The sequence below is a fragment of the Hippocampus bargibanti genome, linkage group LG16 (genome assembly GCF_051943395.1).
Source record: "Hippocampus bargibanti isolate YZ-2025 linkage group LG16, ASM5194339v1, whole genome shotgun sequence".
In the NCBI taxonomy this organism is placed as follows: Eukaryota; Metazoa; Chordata; class Actinopteri; order Syngnathiformes; family Syngnathidae; genus Hippocampus; species Hippocampus bargibanti.
The window spans coordinates 1672937-1695000 of NC_142749.1; the positions used below are offsets into that span (position 1 = coordinate 1672937).

General features: G+C 44.3%; 1 protein-coding gene across 7 annotated transcripts in view; it reads right to left on the reverse strand.

Moving 5' to 3' along the window:
• Positions 1-288: 288 nt before the first annotated feature.
• The window catches only part of amot (angiomotin), a 138042-nt gene continuing 116266 nt past the window's right edge, over positions 289-22064 (reverse strand). For 3 of the 7 annotated variants that reach the window (XM_089016985.1, XM_089016984.1, XM_089016983.1), the window contains 2 exons: positions 3434-3688; positions 289-723 (listed from right to left, as the gene is read on the reverse strand). In XM_089016985.1, the coding sequence (XP_088873111.1) occupies positions 590-723; positions 3434-3688 (389 nt within the window). In that variant the 3' untranslated portion in view covers positions 289-589. Of the gene's footprint in view, positions 724-3433; positions 3689-4103; positions 4393-19660; positions 19773-22064 lie in introns of those variants that run through there. The other 4 variants (XR_016117841.1, XR_016117840.1, XR_016117843.1 and 1 more) reach the window with 4 other exon arrangements.

Sequence of the window (22064 nt, forward strand, 5' to 3'; positions counted from 1 at the left end):
CCCACCACCCAGGTGAGGATAAAGTGGTACAGAAAATGAATGAATGAACAAACTTAAACTAAAAGCAACAAAGGGTATTTGGAAAGCCACCCACTTCTGCTGATAACATGCAGGGCTCTGGAACTTGAGTCTGGACTCCACACCCCTGCCTGCGGTGGTTTTCTTTTCAAACATAGATTTTCATTTCAATTTCATTTAACTCCCGGACATGTGTAACTGTTGGTGTTTTGTTCTTGTGGTGATAAAACTGCACGGTTGCAGCAAAGCGCACAAACCACTCACATAAAAACCTGGCCCACCAGTTTACTTCATAACCGCATTAGAAAGGATGCGAAGTGAGCCTTTCCAAGCTGGTATTCGTTATGCATAACACAAAATAAATATTGAATATATTCAAGGAGGGAGAGACCTTTCTCAAAGGAGGTGCGTCCTCTTTACCAGCAGGATGCCTCTACAGCATGCATGTTATTTTCTTATTGAACATGAATCAAACACCAACTTTGTCGAGTGGGGGTTTGGGGAGACCTGTGGATACGTGGGACCACCTTCTCGTTGGCCCCCACTCATTCATTTGGAAGAGCTAATAGGGTCAGATGAGAATTTCCATCATGTCTTTGTCCACTTCTTGGAGGGCAGCTTTGACCGAGGGAGGTTGCTGTGGGTGGGTCTGGGACTGTTCAGGGACTCTTCGCTCCAGAGTGCTGCCATTAAACACAGGGCCATCTATGCAGGACATAAATAAGAACAAGAACATTAGCAAAATAAATGTTTAAGATTGTATGATTCAATTTGAAATTTCAGCTGCCAGCCTGCATTACATAATAACCACATTTCCCCCCAAATGAAGTGATGTGTTCTCCACAGGAGGAAAACACTCAAGAACACTGCACAAGAAGTCAGATAAAGTGATAACTCCGTTTACAAACCCCTTGGCTTACGAACTTTTAGGTTTACGAACGTTAAATTTATGAAAATTATACCTTGGCATACGAACTATTTTTCGGGATACACACGGAGCTGCCACAATGAATGATGTGTCGTCCGCGAAGAAGCCCATTCTCCGAAAAGAAAATGGCAGTCGGCTTGTTTTGGTCCTCTATTCCCTGCCCCCAGTTGTTGGTAAAAGCCACGTGATTGGTCAAGAACGGAGCAGTGAGGGGGGGGGGGGGTTACAGACAGAGAGAGTGAAGCCATTCTCCAAAAAAGAAACTGACTGACGACATTTTAATGTCCTCTATTCCCTGCCCCCAGTCTTCTGTTAAAGCCACGTGATTGGTCAAAACTACCCATTCCATCAAGCCATCAACGACCATCAGAAAGGTACGTAAAACGACTTTTTTGTCAAATTGCTGCTGCGGACTGCAAATTTCCCTTTTGTGGGACGAATAAATGTTTTCTGATTTTGATTGTACAGTACAGTTTATTTCTTTAATTATAATACCAGAGCACATTTATTATACATAAAATAAGGTATATTTTGTGTAGTTTTATAAATGTATATAAATGTTGAGAGATCATTTATAAATCTTATAACTTTTAGTGCCATTTTAATCATTTTATATTTTGTATTATCTATCTTTATTACTGTGTCGGCGCACACACTTTTTCTTCTTCTTCTTCTGTTCACAAATGTTCACTTCTGCTCTTAGTCTAGCTTCAACTACTCTTTCATTGTATGGCTCATCAACTTTATTCCTCTGTAGTTACTACAACTCTGCACATCTCCATTGTTCTTAAAAACGGGCTCCAGTACACTTGGTCTCCATTCTTCAGGCACCTGTTCAACATCTAAGATCTCATTGAATCACCCAGTCAGGAACACCCTCGCCATCTCTACAAGACACTTCCATATCTCGATTGGTAAATCATCAGGCCCGAGTGCCTTTCCCACCTTTACCTCTTCAGCGCCCTCCTCGCTTCATCTTTGCTAATGTTTGCTACGTCTTGGTCCACAATGCACCATGATAATTCCACCATGACGTCCCTGATCCACTGCTGACATGGATGCTTTCAACTAGAACTGCTTTATGTCATCACAAAGAGGGTACAGCAAGTCCTGAAGAATGAATGATTCTGTGTCTTTGTGTTGTCATATTTGTTATTTAAAAAAAAAAAAAAAATCCCAAGATGGCGGCGCGTGAACACGCAGCGGCTCCCCTCTCCCGGCAAATTGGCGTTTTCATGTTTATGTTTGTTAAAGTAATTATAAGTGCCTTGCATGCTGGGTCCGAGAGGACAGTAATTTCATCTGTGCTGTATGTCATACTTATTAGCATATTTGACAATAAAGCTAACTTTGACTTTGACAACAGTCATATCTTCTACTCTTTGTTCCTTCTCATTTTCCTCATTCATCATTACTTCAAAGTACTCTTTCAATCTTGCCACCACACTACTGGCACCTGTTAATACATTGCCATCTCTATCCTTAATCACCCTGACCTGCTGCAGGTCCTGACTATCTTTGTCTCTCTGTCTCGCCCGCTTTCTGCTGAGCCAAATACGCACGGCTTCCCACGCATGCCTTGCTAATGGAGAAGTCGCCCAACACTCCCGCACGGACTCAGACGGATGCCGAAGCAAAAACGTTATATCGGTTGCACTCCACCTCCACATCATGTAAGGGAAGGCAGGATATGACGTATCAGGAAGTCCAAAACGTAAACAAAGATTAGCAAGCGATGTTTAAAGATATTCGTATAGCAAATTACCCCAACACAAACACTGCACATTTCCTGGAGCACACAACAACCTGAAAAGGCTTAATTTATGAATTGTAATGCTCCCATTACCATTTTTTTAAACATTAAAAATAATGCGGTGTTCTCATCGTGGCCGATCACATGCGCCCGAGCGCCTACGTCCACCCGCCTCACTTTTGCACAACAATCGACCGCATAATGCTACTGGCGGGGAGACTGTCCACCGACGCCGAGGTGGGTGGGCGTCGGCACTCGGGCGCGCAGGACCGCCGTGACTTGAACGGCAGGAGCGTTCCCCCATGACGAGATCTGAGACGGGCCGGCGGTCGGCGCTCGGGCGCGCCACGACAAGAATGCCGCTTCGGGCATACGGCCGCCGCCTCTTTAAGACAGTTTGTTCTGCTTCGCGGCGAGGTGGCGGGTTGGGCGCGTCACCACTGCAGATGGCCGCTGGGCCGGGCCACGCGTCGGCGCCGAGAGCGGGGTAATGCCGGGAAGAGGGCAACCGGTAGAACACCGGCAACCTAGACCCGTACCGCCCACCCCTTGTCATCCGGATCAGGTCGTTTGCAAGTCATTTAGCACCGAGTCTCTATTCAACATTTTGAATGGATTTCGACTTATGACCATTTTGACTTACGACACTTTTGTCGGAACGGAACCCGGTCGTAAATCGGATGTTATCTGTGTATATATACCGTATTTTTTTAAAATAACATTTGTTCTCTTACCAGTTCCACGCTCAGCAATGTAGAGGGGGCTGGTGCTGGACAATCGGTTTGGTATCATCATACTCTGAAAGGCAGGGGTGCCAGGCTTACTGGTGTCTTGACCCTGATTCTTGTCCATCTGTGTGTAGCTATCCCTACTGCCTGCTTTTGAGTGAACTGTTGGCATTTGTGTCAATGGGAAAACCGGGGAGGGAGATGATGTCAGGGATTCTGTCCTGACAGAGTCTGAACGAAATTCCTGGTTGAGAAGAATCCCTGAAAGAGAAAAACAATTTACAGTGATTCCTTGCAATACTACATACTACCACCACCAGGGGTGACACTGGATCATGAAGCTTAAACAGAGTTAAATATGGCCACACTCTTATACACTTATTTTTTTCGCTCTCTTCTTTTGTGTGGTGCTCATTAATACATAAGGCAGGGAAATTGTTGCTGATTTATACAAATCATTCAAACTTGAGGGAGAGGAAGGAGATGTGCCCGTAGGAATCAGAATCAGATCATCTTTATTGCGAAGTATGTTTACATACAAGGTATTTGTCTCCGGTAGCAAAGAGAGATACGTAACGCCAAGAGTAAATAACTACAAGTAGGGACTTTGAATATAGGTACAATGACAGGAAACGCTAGAGTTGGTTAACATGATTCAGAGGAAGAAGATAGAGACATACTGTGTTTCCAGGAGGCCAGGTGGAAAAGGATCAGGGCTCGAAGTTTAGGGTCAGGGTTAGAGTTGTTCTATCAAGACTGAAAGAGAAATGGAGGTGGGGTTATCTTGAAAGAGGATTTTTTTAATGTCTTAGAAGTAAAAAGAGTACCAGATAGAATGATGAGTCTTAAGCTAGAAATTGAAGGTGTGATGTTCAGTGTTGTCAGTGGGTTTGTCCCATCAGCAGGGTGTGAGCTGGAGAAGGAGAAATTTTGGTTGGACGTTGATGAAGTGATACAGAACATCTCTAGAAGTGAGAGAAATGTAATTGGTGGAGACTTCAAAGTACATTTTGGCACAGGAAAAAAATATGGTGATGGGCAGTGATAGAGTGTTTATGCACATTAGTAAACATATTACGTTATTTCATGTTTATATTCAGTAAACATATGTTTTTTCATGTTTAGCTTAGTATATATAATGAATTGTGCACGTTTAATTTCAGTCTAATTTAGTTAAATAAAACTATCAGTCTTATTAGTCAATAGTCGTGGAGAAAAAGCAACAGCTCCAACTTCAATCTGAGACCCGCCCAACGCTGAATTGCTCGTAACCGATTGGACGGGAAAGGTCGACTTGTTCGCAACTGATTGGACAACAGATCGCCACTCTGTATGTTTAAAAACTTGTCGGAGCGGGAGCTCGTTCTCTTTTGCTCTTTTGCTTTTCTCTTTGTTCTTTGTGCTCTTGTGCTCATGTCTTCGTCCCACCGAGACGAGAAGTGCTTTCTCTGCCTCATTAGAATAAAGTAGTTTTTTGTCCACCATCTATTGTACTTGCTGATATTTTTATCAAGTGAACTCCAGACAATGCGCGAACCAGGAAAGACAAACGAAGTTTTAACCGGACATTAATTGGTGCCAAGAAACCCGTGCTAAGTCGACCAGCCTTTGCTCGAGGACCACATTGGGCGACCAGTCAAAGCGAGACGGGAGCTAAAGAAGCTCCTGGTGATTGACCCGTTTTATGATTTTTTGACGGGAGACCCGCATTGAGATGCGCGTCAAATCTGCGCTTTGATTGGGGCGACCTACGGAAGATACGAAGATTTTTTTCGTTCTTCACTGAAGCCTGTTCGCGAAATCCTCCACGCGAGAGACGGAAAGAATCACAACTTTCTGGTGGCGTTGTGGCTCCTCGCGTTCTGGCTGAAGGACTACACGGCAGCATTCAAAAGTTCACTAAGTAAGTAGCGCGCTAGCTAGCAGCCATTGTTTGAATGCATTGTGAGACCTCCTGGCCAGAGAGTCTCTTTTCCACTTGACTCACGTACGGACCGGTGTGAAGCGATTTTCGTTAGGCAAGGTGGCCAAATGAGAATACGTGTGCCGGTGGAGGAGTGCATATTAAGGTGCACGCAATATCCACACGCCGAATTGTGAATCGGAAGTTTTCCAGCGAAAGAATATTGTTCACAAGGTGGTGATAGCTGGGATTCAGTTTGTGTGGTGGACCGCTTTTATTCTGAAGAGCGGAAGTGTTTTAGGGCAGCTGCTATTGTACTGAGTCGAGAGGAAAGAAATAAGATCAAAAATACATTCTTAACTTGGTTTGTCTATGCTAGCATCGTGGCACAGAGAAAGTTCTTTGTCTCGGAGAGAAAAAAGGGTGGGGGCGAAGTCATTTGAGCCGTTGGTGTGTGTGTGTGTGTGTGTGTGTGTGTGTGCGTAAGAGCATTCCTTGTGTGTGTGCGTGAACGCGCATCCTGGCTGAGGATTGGCGCGAATCACGCCCTTTGTTCTTGGGTTTGAATCAACATCGCGAGGTGTGCTTCCTTTCTTGTGATAGCTAAAGAAGGAATTTGTTGTTGCAATCGTGAAAATGGGTGCTATTTTTTCTAAAAAGACCCCAATTCATAGGGACGTAGAGTTTATGTCCAAAAAGTTCCCAGGTAGCGAACTTTATTGCAAGAAGTGGATGGACTGTAGTACGTTCTCTGGGTCTTTGCAACTCCAGCCTTTGACGGAAGTCTTGTTTCGATTGAAACTTCAGGAAGCATCCGCGATGAAAAAATGTCTTGGAAAGATACGTGCCGAGATAATTGCCTGCGAAGCTTGGATTGCGCAAGCAAAAATCAGAGAGAGAGAAATGGAAGCCAAACGGATGAAAAAAGAGGAGAAAGCGATAGTTGCAATGTCTTCCAAAGTGGGCTCTGACGATGAAACTGTGGCTTCGTCTGTTGCACGTCCCAATGAAAAGTTGGTGGAAAATGGAAAGCAGCCATTGTTTCAATCCCCAGGGCTCCCCCACGGGAGGCGAGGGGGAGAGGCGGGGGGCTGCCCCGTCGAGGCGCCACGACCCCCCTCCTCCTCCGCGGAGCTGAAGAAGGGGGAGGACGCCATTTGTTCAACCCCTGTGGGGCGGGTGGGCCCCCCCTGCGTGGGCCCCCCAGGTGATGACTCCAAATGTCTGTTGGGCAGACCAGCAGAATGGAGCGCTTATGACCCCTACTGGAGGAATACGAGGATTACAACCTGAGATGGCAAATCAGATTGCCGCTGATTGTGTCTCTTCGCGTACGAGGAGCAAAGCAAATTGTTCTGGACAATTGTATCCGTTTGAAGAGTTGAATGGAACTGAAATGAATAATGGAAGCGACTGTGACGTTTTGCCACTCATTCAGGTAGCAAATCCTAATTCTTCAAGCATACATGATCAAACTATCTTGGTTTATCGGCCATGGGGCGACAGTGATGTTGCAGAGGCGTGTAAAGGACTAGGTGATGTTGTTGAAAATGCAGAAAGTTGGACTGAGAATTTTGAAGAGTTATGTGCTTCTTATCAGTTGAATGGACAAGAAACACTTAAGGTTTTCAGGAGATGCTTGGGACACCATTGGAATCGGGTGAAAGGTGACTTTACTGGGAAAACATCGATGGGAACAAATATGACGTACGAGGAAGCGTCAACCCAACGAAGATTGGTTTGTGAAAACATCCGAACATTATGGAAGAAAACACCAAACTTTGGCTTGATTCAGAATTGTAGACAGTTACGTGGGGAAGATATTAACATTTTTCGGGGACGCTTGGAAAATGTTTTTCGAAACCACTGCTGTATTCCTGAATCTGCTGATGAGAATTCTATATATGTCAACCAATTCAAGCAAACATTTTTGCAGAATTTGACGCCGGAAATTGGAGATTTCATTCGCAAACATTATGTCCAACACCGGACTGGAAGGTTGGTTGATCTCATGGAATGGGCAATACACGCCCAAGAAGTGGTGAGAAAAAAGTGGGGAAATGGTGCAGATTCGCCGATGGAACATGTGATGGCATCTACCATGGGTAACATAATGGAGAACGTGTTATACCAGGATCGGATGAAGAGACGGATGCCGCACAATGATCGATGCTACAGTTGTGGCAGTGTAGGGCATATGGCTCGCCACTGCAAAAAGAAACCTATACCGAAAAGGAAACATGGGAAATCTTACAGACCTCCACCATATAATACGCGATATGGTGAAGGACATAAAACAAAACATTCAGATTGACGCGAGGAACCCCATTTCAACACTGATGACAACAGTCACAACAGTGAGGAATGGGAATCAATAAAACCAGTTGAAATCTTGGATTTGACTAATGTGTTTGCCTTAACCTTACCGGAAAACGAAAAACCTTATTATTGGCTAAAAATCGGGAAAAAGGATGTCAAATTTCTTTGCGATAGTGGTGCATGCAGATCAGTGTTAAGAGACACCATTCCAGGTGTCACTCCGAGTCGACAACAAATTTCTGTGGTATCTGCAGATGGGAAAGTGACATTGTTACCGATTTCCAAACCAATAAAAATTTTAGATGAGGGACTAAGTCCATACAAGGTCACTATGGTCTTGAGTGGAGAGTGTCCTATAAATTTGTTGGGGAGAGACCTGTTACAAAAATTGCAAATAGCGTTAATACCAACAGAAGAAGGGTATAAACCCAAAAAAGTGAATTTTCTGGAGTCCTTCGTAGTTGACGCTATGGGGGACCCAGTAAAGGTCGATTCACTAGAATTATGACTGATGGCCACTTTAGGGGCGGAGGACTTTCCAGACGTCCCTGCCACCCTTTGGTCATCGGGAAAAACTGATGTGGGCTTACTTAAAACAGCGAAACCAGTTGAAGTATTGCCTAAAACGACTTATCGACCAAGACTTAAACAATATCCATGAAAACAGGACGCTATTATTGGCATCACCCCTGTAATAAGGGATATGGTGAAAGCTGGTATTTTGATTGAAGACCCAACTTGTGAATGTAATACACCGATATTTCCTGTTAAAAAAGTGGAATCTGGAGTTTGGAGAATGGTGCATGATTTACGACAGGTAAATAAATCCATACAATCACGTGCTCCGTGTGTGCCAGACCCGCACACATTATTGAACAGTTTAAAACCTGACAAAAAATGGTTTACAGTGATTGATTTGAGCAATGCCTTTTTCTCCATTCCGTTACACAAAAATTCACGTCATTGGTTCGGATTTACATTTAATGGGAAAAAATATACATATACAAGATTACCACAAGGGTTTACAGATAGTCCTACAATTTTTTCACAGGAAATGTCTTCGTGTATTGCTGATTTTAAACATCCTGAATCTTCTCAGATTCTTTTGTATGTTGACGACATCTTAATTGCTTCACCGACTGCAGATGAGAACAAGACTGTATCAATAGCTTTGTTCCAATATTTAGCGAATACAGGTAACAAAGCTTCTTTGGATAAATTGCAGTTCTGTCAACAAGAAGTAGTTTTCTTAGGACATCTTTTGTCAAGAAAGGGAAGAGAGTTGACAACTAAGAGAAAACAGACAATTTTGCAGGTTCCTCGACCTAAGACGAAAAAACAGATGATGACGTTTTTGGGACTGTGCAATTATTGCAGAACTTGGATTCCGCATTATGCACAAGTTACCCAACCATTATTGACACTTATATACCAAGACGAAATGGCACTGAAAGACTCTATTCAGTGGACCGAAGAGGGCAGTAAAGCATTTACAGAATTAAAAAATTTGATAGCAAACACTAGTGTCTTAGCTTTACCTGACTATGACAAACCTTTTGTTCAAACAGTTGACTGCAAAGACAAATACATGACTTCAGTCCTGTTACAAAAGCATGGACAAAAGCTGAGACCAGTTGCATTTTATTCTAAAAGAATGAATCAGATCCAGGCGCTTTGTTGGCAGAATGGTTGTGTGAAATGTTGTACAACAACAAAGAGGTCCACAGCACATGTACTGCCGCAGTCCTGTGTTCCCTTTGCAGGAACAGAGAGGCTGCTGGGCTCCCCGAAGGCGCTGATCAAGGTCTGCACCAAAGTCGGAGGGGCCATTCACCGTGCTGATAACCACGCCAACTGCCATCAAAATCGCCGAGAGGTCCACCTGGGTGCATCAAAGCCACTGCAAAATCGTTCACCAACCAGATCCGGAGCAGGTGGAAGAGAGACGGAGCCAAACCACTCAATAGCCATGGGTTTGGTCCACATCATCTTGCTGTATGAATTAGTGGAGGCAATCCAGATGACGCACGTAAAGCCTCCCATTCCATCAGCCTGCCAAACTCCACCATTGCAACCAACGATGACAGAAAAGTGCCCTAGCATGGCACATCCTGTAGCCTGCTTGCCACTACAAGATGCAGGAATCATCTCATTTCCTCTTAACATCCTCAGGAACGAAGCACGACAAACGGGAAGTGATTACCCTCATGGTTCTTGGTACGCTCGTATCAAGTCAGGGAAGACTTGGACCACTGGTTGGGACTCAGTTGTGGTCCATTCTGAGCCCAAAACAAAATGGGTTCAAAATAGCTGTGCCCAAGAAGCAAAACGAATTGTCAGAAAGATAACTCAAGGGAACTGGTTAGGAACTGGAACTGGTACAATGACAGATATCCAACTCGTTATCGTAACCCACAAGGTTGCGGGATGCATGGACTTGAGACTCTGTCCTGATTTTCGTGAACATCACACTGGTTTTCCTGTAACTATATGCATGATGTCATCTTTGACAACACCAGTCGTGACATCGCCGTTCAAAAATAAACCGCACATCAAACCGACAGCCTGGATGGAAACACCTGACAAAAAAGCCCAAAATTCAGATGTCATGGACGCATTATATCAACCATTTGCAGGAGAAAAACATGACTGGAATCCGTTGTTATCAAACACGTGGTATCGTTATGCTACATTAATTGCTAAACAAAATAGGAAAAGTAATTGCTTTGTTTGTTCTTTTATGCCACATTCTGTAACGCAACAAAGAGTGCATTCAAAGGTATTTGGAGATAAAATGGCTCGAGCTGCGTATATGTTAATATCTTCGCATAAACCTGATCAACATTTTCCAGTTCTTCGCAATGCTTCGAGAAGAGAGATTGTTCCAAGTTTGGATACCATTTTGGAAACTGAAAATCAGGTTATGACCGAGAGCGGATTGCGATTACCAGTATGCGTTGCAATGTACGGTACAGGTCAAAATCTAGGTTTTATAGATGAGAATAGATGTTTATACGTGCTACCGTTAAACACCAATGTCACCATTTTACCTGTATCTTCACATCTTTGGTGGTTATGTGGTTGGAAAGTATATTCTTTTATTCCTCCGAAAGCCTACGGTATGTGCGCACCTGTTACTGTGACTGACAATACTTACATCATTACCAGTCGTCCAGCACACCATCATGTGAAAAGAAGAGTGTCGTTTAAGCCCCACGATTCGATCTGGGGAACTGATGTTCCAGAACAATTCAAACACCATAGCACGGGAAGTAAGGTAATGTTAGCTCTTTTTCCACAAATTGGAGTAGCTAAAAACATGCTACGAATTGAAACAATTGACTACAGGTTTCAAGTGTTTGTAAACGCCAGTTTGGAAGTAGATGAAATGCAAAACACTGAAATTGCAGCAATTAGACAAATGGTGCTGCAAAATAGAATGGTTTTGGACCTTTTGACCGCGCCACAAGGGGGCGTCTGTGCTATGGTGGGTGATACTTGTTGTACGTACATACCCGAAGAAGCGAATTCCATAAACATGACTGATGCTCTGTCTGTTGTCAGGGATCTCAGAGATGCCATGGCCAAAGATCACCGGCCTGATCAACCGTGGATCTTTGACGGGCTCTTTGGGGGCTCTTGGTATAAGACTTTGCTCAGAATGTTTATCCCATTCGCAATTGTGATTGTACTTATTTTCTTAGTCATTGGTTGTATTATTCCATGCTTAAGAACAATGCTAATGAATATGATAACTAATTCCCAGGTGAATTACGCAAAGGTTTTGTATCAACAAATGCGTGAAGGGGACCCAGTGTTGTAGCTAGGGATAGTACACCATGGCCAGAGAGTGGTTGCTCCAAAGAACAAAAGCAAAAAAAGAAAACGGAGAGCCGAGAAGGAGTTTTCCTCATTAAAAACCCTCAAAAATGGAGAGGTTATATATCACAGCAGCAAAATTGTGATAGAGGTTTTTCGCCTTCTCCATGGTAAGTTAAATAATATTAGACGTTGGATAGATGAGATTAGAATGGTTCCCTGTGCAATTAGTATGACGTGCATGCATGAAATCTTTTGGAAATGTATGAACTGATGTTTAAATGTACAACAGGAGGGAATGATAGAGTGTTTATGCACATTAGTAAACATATTACGTTATTTCATGTTTATATTAAGTAAACATATGTTTTTTCATGTTTAGCTTAGTATATATAATGAATTGTGCACGTTTAATTTCAGTCTAATTTAGTTAAATAAAACTATCAGTCTTATTAGTCAATAGTCGTGGAGAAAAAGCAACAGCTCCAACTTCAATCTGAGACCCGCCCAACGCTGAATTGCTCGTAACCGATTGGACGGGAAAGGTCGACTTGTTCGCAACTGATTGGACAACAGATCGCCACTCTGTATGTTTAAAAACTTGTCGGAGCGGGAGCTCGTTCTCTTTTGCTCTTTTGCTTTTCTCTTTGTTCTTTGTGCTCTTGTGCTCATGTCTTCGTCCCACCGAGACGAGAAGTGCTTTCTCTGCCTCATTAGAATAAAGTAGTTTTTTGTCCACCATCTATTGTACTTGCTGATATTTTTATCAAGTGAACTCCAGACAATGCGCGAACCAGGAAAGACAAACGAAGTTTTAACCGGACAGGCAGGTTTTGACTCCAGATGAGGAATGCAAAATGACATGGTGGTTGACTTCGCGAGGAGGATGCAAATGGCTATTGTGAATGCTTTCTTCCAGAAGAGACATGAACATAGGGTGATATGAGTGGAGGAAAGGACAATAAAATAAAATGTCTATGTTCTGTTGTTGGTGGACTATGTTTTACTAATGTATCACTTAAATTTGCGTATAATCTCAGGAAACAGCTTGGCAGAGGGCTGCCGAAGTTGGGCGTTGGTCATGAATGGCCAGGTCCCCATGCTGGCAGTAAAAGACAATCTTCCTGTGTTCGAGCTTTGAGGTCAAAATCTTAGCGAAAGAAAATAGATGGTTTGAAAGGGGAATAAATGACGCTATTTTTTTATAAAACAGCAAAACCCTTCACTAAATCACCATGGTGGTGTGAGGTTTAATTTGGATCGTGCTTGCAACACACTTCTGAGATCGTTACCACATAGGCTATTATGCTGATGAGGTGACACCAGAGCAAATGGGGTAATCAGGACAGTCGTAGACCATAATCAGTCAGGACAATAACGATACATTTAATTTCAAACGCTTTTCAGAACACGCAAGGACACTTTATAATCAAAAAACAAAGTACAAAACAATAAAACCATAAGTAAAATGATAAGTAATAAAATAGCTGATTGAACTACACCATGAATGCAATTTTAAACAGATGGGTTCTGAGGTGGGATTTGAAAGTAGGGAGGGAGTCAATATTAAGGATTTTGGATAGAAGTGAATTCAATAGAAGTAATCAGTGTGGCCTCGGGGAATAGTCCTCTGCTCCCCCCCAACCTTAGAGCAGGGACCTATAATAGCAGAGGTCTGGCACAAACACCTCTGGACAGTAGGGATATATATAGGGTCAGAGCAAGAGCAAAATTTTATTTCGTTGACAACAGTGACGTGCAGTCAGGGGAGGCAGGTGAGGCTATGCCTCACCTTGCTGTCCCTCTGCATATCGCTATTAAAGTGTTCAAAAGCTTTTAGTATATGAATTAAATTTCTACAGTTTAGCTGGTGTATATAATGTACAGTCACTGTACATTATAAACACTGTACTACAGTGTTTATTTTATTTTATTTTTATCAAAATTGTGTGCATAGTCGTGCACACAGTTTTGTGCAAGAAGTCGTCCCCCACCTGCCACAAAAACTACCGCCCCGTCGCACTCACTCCCATCATCATGAAGTGCTTCGAGCGGCGAGTTATGAACCACATCAAAGCTGCCTTCCCCCCAACCACAACCCTCACCAGTTTGCATATCGGCCCAACCGCACGACCGATGATGCCAACCCCACTGCTCTCCATACAGCGCTCACCCACCTTGAGAACAGAGACTCCTACGTCAGAATGCTGTTCATCAACTTCAGCTCAGCATTCAACACCATCATCCCCCAACAGCTCACCGACAAACCGAGTAAACTGGTGATCAGCACCTCCCTGTGCAACTGGCTGCTGGACTTCTTGATAGGGAGACCACAGGCAGTCAGAGTTGGAAACAACACTTCCAGCAACATCACGTTGAACACAGAGGCCCCCGAGGGGTGTGTGCTGAGCCCCCGCCGGTGGAGACAAATTCGTATCTGCTCTAGCTCATCAGGCGGAGCCTTCGAGCCAGCTGGCGCAAGCGATCGCGGAGAACTGCCACATCACGTTCTCGCTGGCTTACAGGAGGTCGAGACACGACTCGCTACCCTGACGGCCACCTCCTCCCCCCGTGAGTAGTCGCGAGCCCTCACTGCCACACCCCTCACGCTGCGAAGGTGAACCTGGGCGCTATGCTCAATTCTTGATGCAGTGCTCGCTGGTTTTTGAAGAACAACCCTCCACCTTCATTAGCGATGAGGCCAAAGTGGCTTTCATCACCAGCCTGCTGACGGGCCAGGCCGAGTCATGGGTGTTGGCCGTCCGGGAGTCCTGGCCCGAACTTTGCAGTTCCTACCCGGACTTTGTGGCCGAGCTTCACCAAGTGTTCCACCACCCGATCACAGAGTACGAGGCCAAGGGACTCCTTCTAGACTGTGTGCAAGGGACGCGTTCGGCCGCTGAGTACTCCATGGACTTCCGCATCCAGGCTGTCCGGAGCGGCTACAACGATCGAGCGCTGAGAAGAGTGTTTCGTCGCGGACTGAGCGCCGCTCTCAAGGACGAGCTGACCACCCGCGACGCGGGCACCACCCTCAGCGAAATGATCGATGTAGTCATCTACCTAGACCATCGCCTCCGGGAGCGGCAGCGGGAGCAAGGCACCCAGCGGTCTGGCGAACCCGGACACGAGCAGTGGACGACCACACCCGACGGCGATGAGCAGGCGCGACGCCAGGAGGAGTTCCCCGAGCCGCTGCAGATGGGGAGCGGGGGCGAGCGAGCCAACCCCGAGGGTCGCCGCGCCCAAGACCTCCAGCACCCGCAAGTCCCGGCCAGACGGCGACCGCGACGGCCATCGGAGGCATCGAGGACAGCGCCCGTCACGCGATTGGAGTTGGCGAATTATTCGGCCCGTCCAACTCCCAAGCTATACGGGCACGAGTGCATTCGGGGCGGACGGGTGCTTTATCGACCCCCAACTGGCTGAGACATTGGGTTGCAGCATCGAGGACCTCGAGATCCCCAAGGAGATGCTGGACCTTGACGGCCGACTGTTAGACCGGGTAACGCGGATCACTGCACCCCTTAAACTCCGGTTATCAGGTCAAACACCGCCAGTTCCTCATTATGCCATCCCGCAATGTGCCACTCGTGCTGGGCCTCCCCTGGCTCAGCACTCATGCTAACCGTCGTTTGATTGACACCATCTCTTTCGCGACTTTCCCGTCTGAGGCTGGGGGGCTCGGAGTGTTAACACATGCAAATTATTTAACGTCAGGTAACGTTTACGAACGTCTGCTGACCGATTTCCCGTCGTTAACTACCCCGCCTTTTCCAATTCCGATACGAAACACGGGGTAGAGGATTTCATCCCCACGGTCGGCCCACCAGTTTTTGCCCGCGCTCTTCGCCTCGACGCGGCAAAATTGACAATGGCGAAAGGGGAGTTCGCGACGATGGAGCACTTGGGCATCGTGAGGCGTTCCAACAGCCCGTGGGCCTCACCATTACACATGGTGCCCAAAAGTGACGGTTCTTGGCGACCGTGCAGTGATTTTCGTCGGCTAAACAACATAACCACACATGGCCGTTACCCCATTCCGCACATCCAAAACATTTCCGCACGTCTGGCCGGCGCCGTGATATTTTCTAAAGTAGACTTAGTTCGCGGTTATCACCAGGTACCGGTACGGGCAGAGGATGTGCCGAAAACTGCGGTAATAACCCCATTTGGCCTTTTTGAATTTCTCTGCATGCCTTTTGGCCTGAAGGGGGCAGCACAGACCTGTCTAAGACTGATGGTCACAGTCTTGCGAGGCCTCGATTTTGTATTTGTCTATCTCGATGACATCGTGGAGAAATTTACATTTCACAGCAGCAAAGTTATGAAAGAAATGAAAGTAAGAAAATTGATTTTTGACTCCCTCACTTGGGCAGCCAAAATATAGAGAGAAAAGAAAAGGTCTATAATTTATCAGTGCCCCAGTGAGAGAAATGGGAGGATGGGATGCTTTGGCAAAGTAGAAGTGTAAAAAACAGTCATGTTTTGACGTTCAAGTCAAGCTGTTGACAGAAATGCTCTTTATGAGCTGCAATTTTTTCTCTTTCAATCAAAGGAGATAGACAGAAGCGTTGTCTGCATGAAGCAGTGCAGTTATGAACTAACAGGGGAGGATTGATGATGTAATGCTGCAAACGTGGCCATGTCTGCGACGATCTAAGTTTGAAAGAGGACATGGAGCTGCCATTTGTTCTCAAGTGGTGAGTACTGATGGTTCTGGAATTGGAAAGTGAGCTGCGTCGACGATGTGTTTAAAGTGTAGACTGAACGGGATTAGACTAAAAACAAGGAGCTGATGGTTTAAACCTGTAGGAAGGAAGAGCTGAGCTCACCGAACACTTGATATAAGGTTTATCCCAATTGCAAACACTGTTGTGAGGTTTTAAGATGTTGACTGAATTCAGGAAAGAATAATTTACACAGCGTTTATGAACAGAAGACGCTAATGAATGTGTGAGAGACTCCTCATGCAGGCATAAATCACAAGATCACAATGTTGAGTTCTCCCAGCTCTGCTCAGAGCGGTTCATCGAAAATTGACCAAATCAGAAAAAGGCACAAATTGAAAAGGATGGCAAAAAAGGTTTAGATCTGGAGTATGGTTGTGTATGCCTAAAACAGATAAAAAGTCATAAATTAGTTAAGTTTCAAATTCTCTAACGTCACACTTACCCAAACACTTCTTGTGTATTGAGACTGAAATATGGCGCAGAGATAATAATAATAATAATAATAATAATAATAATAATACATTTCATTTTAAGCGCCTTTCAAAGCTCTCATGGACACTTTACAGTTACCTATGGTTGTCCGTCACAAATAGAATACAACAAATAAAATACAGTTATAAATAGAAACATAAGAAAGAGCTACACAGAAAATGCAATTTTAAATATGTGGGTTTTGAGATGGGATTTGAAGGTGGGAAGAGAATCAATGTTACGAATGTTGGGAGGAAGTGAGTTCCAGAGTTTGAGTGCAGAGCAGATAAAAGCTCTGTCCCCCATCGTGCTGAGATGGGGAGTGCGGGGAGCACACAGAGGTGGAGGGAGGAAGAGGATTTGAGGGAACGAGAGGGAATAGAAATTTGAAAGTCAGATAGGTATGGGGGGGGGAGGTTATGTATAGCTTTAAAGGTATAAAGAAGAATTTTAAAGTTTATTCTATCCTTGACCGGGAGCCAGTGGAGCTCTTGGAGGACGGGGGTGATGTGGTGGAAGGATGAGGTCTGGTGATGACCTGGGCTGAAGAATTCTGGATGAGTTGAAGTTTGTGGAGAAGTTTCTGAGGGACACCAAGGAGAAGTGAATTGCAATAGTCAATCCGGGAGGTGACAGGACTATGAACGAGGAAGTTATTTACATGGGAGAAGAAAGATTGTGTGCTGTCAAGGATGACACCTAGGCTTTTGACCTGATGGGAGGGAGAAACGGTCGAATTGTCAATAGTGAGAGAGAAACTGTTGGCTTTGCTTAATTTTGTACCGAGGAGAATTTCAGTTTTATCGCTGTTAGGTTTGAGGAAGTGATGGGTAAACTAGGATTTAATTTCAGAGAGGCAGCGTGAAAGGGAAGAAGGTGGAAGAGAGGCGTCGGGTTTGCTGGAGAGATAGAGCTGGGTGTCATCCGCAAAGCAATGAAATTGTATACCAAATTTACGGAGAATATTGCCAAATGGAAGAAGGTAGGTGATAAAGAGGAGAGGTCCCAGGAAAGAGCCTTGGGGCACACCAGAAGATACAGGAGAGGACTGTGGAGTGAAGGAGTTAATTTGGATGAACTAAGAGCGGCCAAAGATATAAGGTGAGAAATGAGGTGACGGGTTTTGAAGTCATTGGGATCAGATCCAGGCTTTTTAAGAATTGGTGTGACAGGCACCGTTTTGATGGGTACAGGGACGTGAGGACAGCAAGGAGTGAGTAATGGCTGAAATGAATGGAAGGAGAGACGGCAAGCAGGATTTGACCAGAACTGGGGATCTAATTGACATGAATAATTCTTGGATTTAGTTATGAGGTTCGAGATTGTAGTGGGATGAGGGAGATCAAAAGAAGATAAGAGATGAGAGGGGGAGGGGTACAGAGGACCCAAGATGCTGGTGGATTTTGTTGACTTTTTCAGAAAAGACTAGAAGGAGAAAATTGCAGGTGTCAGAGGAATAAAAATGAGGGGAGGAGATACAGGGGGTTAAATTATTCTGTTATAAAGACAAAAGAGAGCCTGAGCATTTCCAGTGTTTGAGTCAATGAGTCAGAGTAGTATTGTGATTTAGCTTTAGAGATACTGTTCTTGTAGAGAGAAAGTTGAGCAGTGTGCATATCTTTGTGAAAGTGAGTCTGGTTCTCCGATAGTCTTTCAAGATGGTGTGTTTTCAATTTAATGGAGCAGAGATGAACGTTGAACCAGGGTGCAGAACGAGTAAATAAAACAGAGCGGGATTTGAAAGGAGCGAGTGTGTTGAGAATGTCGTTGAGGTCCGAGTTGTAGCGGGGAACCAATTCGTCAGGAGAGGAGCTTGGGTCCAGAGATAATGAGGTGAACATTTCAGCAAGGGAGTCCGTGTTGATGCCTTTGATGTTACGAAAGTTGATAGTATGGGGTGTTTTGGTGGTGGAGAGTGTGATGGAAACATTACATGGAGTCAAACCAGAGTAGCATATCAGTTCAAGTGTGTGACATTATATATACGTAGGGACATCCACAAGTTGGCTGAAGCCAAGACTATCAAGGAAAGAAGTGAAGTCAATTGTTAGCGCAATAGTTGGATTGTCTATGTGTATGTTTACGTCTCCCATAATAATTATATTTGGTGCAAGAGAGGAGAGGTGGGTGATGTAATGATATGAGCAAATCGTATTTGCATGTTCTACTAGTGATGCCTGGCTCAGAGCAAAGGAGCATGCGCGCTGCTGCAAGTCACTCTGATGAGAGCCTACGAGAGCCACACATGTCAATTGCCTTCTCCCTCCAACCAACACAGCCGTCCTAATAAAGAACCTCAACTCTATCCAGAAGTTGTATAATTTACCGAACCCGCTTACACAAAGCAACACATGGTGTCAGAATTGGTCTGGAAGACAAGAGGACGATAAAAGGACTTGGAACGGAAGATTCCACGGAGGAAAGATATTGAGCACAACCGACGGCAGGAAACGGCAGAAATGGAAGCTTTACGTCCACCCACAGCTCTGCAGCTAGCAGGTAACGTGGCTGAAAATTGGAAGAGATTTAAGCAACGCTGGTCTGGAATGAATCAATACATCACAGATCAAGTGTCGAGATGTACAGTTTGCCTCAAATATCAAGCAAATCAAACGGCCGAACCACTACACCCACACCAAGCACCAAGTGGGTGCTGACCTGTTTTCGTGTCAAGGTAAAGATTATCTTTTGGTCACAGACTACTACTCCTTGTATCCAGAGGTTTGCAGACTGCAAGCTACAACAGCAGAAGCAGTGATAACATGCATGAAGGCCATATTTGCTAGAAACGGCATTGCAAACCAAGTGTTTTCTGGTAAAGGTCCACAATTCGCCAATGAGAAGTTCAGAAAATTTGCGAAGGAGTGGGACTTTAAACACATAACCTCAAGTCCACATTTTCCACAATCCAATGGCTTGGTGGAAAGTTCTGTCAAGACTGTGAAAAGGCTGATGTACAAGGCAACAGACAGTGCAACAGATTTCTACCAGAGCTTGCTGGTGTATCGCACAACGCCGCTCGAGTGTGGTATGTCCCCGGCCGGCCCAGCTACTCATGGGACGCGTCCTGAGATCCAACTTACCCAACCCGGAAAACCTGCTAAAGACAAAGGAAGGGGAGAAAGTGAGGAAGATCAAAGAACAACAGAAACAAAAACAAAAGTTCTACCATGACAGAGGAACACGGAACCTACCTGAACTACACACCGGTGACCAAGTACGGTACAAAGACAAAACAGACACATGGTCACAGAAAGGAACTGTTTTGCGTCAGGTCTAAACAAGGTCATACAACATTCAGACAGAGGAAGGTGCTGTTTTAAGAAGAAACCGCCGAGATCTTCTCAAAGAACCAACCAAAGCAAGTCAACGAACAGAGACCGTAACAGAGACTGTTGTAACCCCTCTAAATCCAGGACATGTTATCCAAAAATCCTCAAGGAAAGTGAAACCACCTGAGAGACTGATTGAAACCATTTAACATGTTTTTCTAAGTGATCATGGTGAAAAAAAAAGATGTGAATATTTCATGTGAATGTTTCATTTATTGTTGCAAAATTTAGAAAGACTTTATTCAAGTTTAAGTTTGCTAATTACTGACATAATTTAATTCATTACATTTGTTAAAAGTAAAGAATTCAATTAAGAAAGGGAGATGTAATGATATGAGCAAATCGTATTTGCATGTTCTACTAGTGATGCCTGGCTTTAGATCAAAGGAGCATGCGCGCTGGTGCAAGTCAGTCTGATGAGAGCCTACGAGAGTCAGACATGTCAATTGCCTTCTCCCTCCAACCAACACAGCCGTCCTAATAAAGAACCTCAACTCTATCCAGAAGTTGTATCATTTACCGAACCCGCTTACACAAAGCAACACAGGTGAGAATTGTAGAAAAATTGTTTAAAACGTCAGTGCGGTTTGGGGGGTAAATAGTGGCCATCTTGAATTCAATTCAACTTCAACTTGAATTACTTTTTCTCAAGTGAATTTGTCTTACAATTCATTTACATGTTATGCTCTTTAGGGAATTTGTCATTCACTTATCTTGGTGTGAAAATTGGATTTTACTCGCTGCACCATAAGAGATTTTCCGTTTGGAAGCCCAAATTGGAAATTAAATTCCAATTTGCATGATTTTTGGGGGTTTGCACAATGCCCTCTTGCAAACTGACCATTTTGAAGGTGCTTTAGTTATTTTTGACAGAAATTGCTTGACCTCTACTACTCTTATTCAGAAAGGAGAGGGGGGGGGGGGGGGAGAACGACAAAATTTTGACCTACACCAGCATGCAATTGAACCTAATCGAACATAAGATATTCAGTATGCATCAGAAGTGCAGCAACATTAGGCAAATGGTTTGGAAAAAAACGACCATAGTTTCTCTGAAAATGATCCAGATTGGCACAGTGGCTACTTTGTTAGAAAATGTTTACAATGTCAGTAAAGCAAAGAGGGAAAAGAAAAAAAAAGAAAATATCTAACTCAGATGGTTTATATGCCACACCAAGAAACTCAATAGATTAATGATAATAATAATAAAACATTTAACTTGAAAAGTACATTTGAATTGCAAAATAAAATGTACACCTGAAGACAAGCACACATAATTTACATCAAAATAGATCTAAAAGGAAGCATAAGTTAAATAGACTAAAACGTTGAAAAAAAAGCATAGAGATAGAGAGAAAGAGGCTATTATCAAAAAGGACACTACGGCTATGTGATTAGGGAAATATAGATTTGTATTTTTGTATTTTTTTTCCACATTAACCACCTTCTTACGGAGCGGAAAAGGCATATCCTGAGAAGGAGAACTACAGATGAAGTGACCAGAGACAACACATTTTGTATCAGGAGTCCAAGATGGCGCCCGAGTAGGCAGCCGTCAGCAAGTGCTCTGATGAGCCTTGCCTTTTTTGTTGTTTTTGTCTTGTTTTTGTGTTTTCTTTTGTCACTTTGTGTTATTGTGCGTCGTGTGGAACGGATACGGATTGTTTTTCAGCATTTTTGACCACGACATTCATCAAGGAGGAGACTGTGCTGAGCGGTTGCACCTTTTCAGCAGCATGGATATGCCAGTACTGTTTTTGAATGGGAGGAATGTCGGTGCCATTCGACTGTCATCGCTGGACAGCTCTGGGACCATTGTGCTTTTTTGCGCCTGTAATGGGCAGCATCTTCACAGCCCCACTTTGTTCAGTGGAAGGTCGGTGCTGTTGGACAGTCTGCGGCTGGATGGATACATGGCTTGAAGAGCCCGCGATAAGAAGGAAGGAGCGTCAGCGCAGAGCGCCGATGCGTATGTGGAACTGTTGCGGCTTGGAATTGAAGCAGATTTATGTGGAACAGGAGATGGCACTTTCTCCAGTCCAAACATCATGGCTGATCTC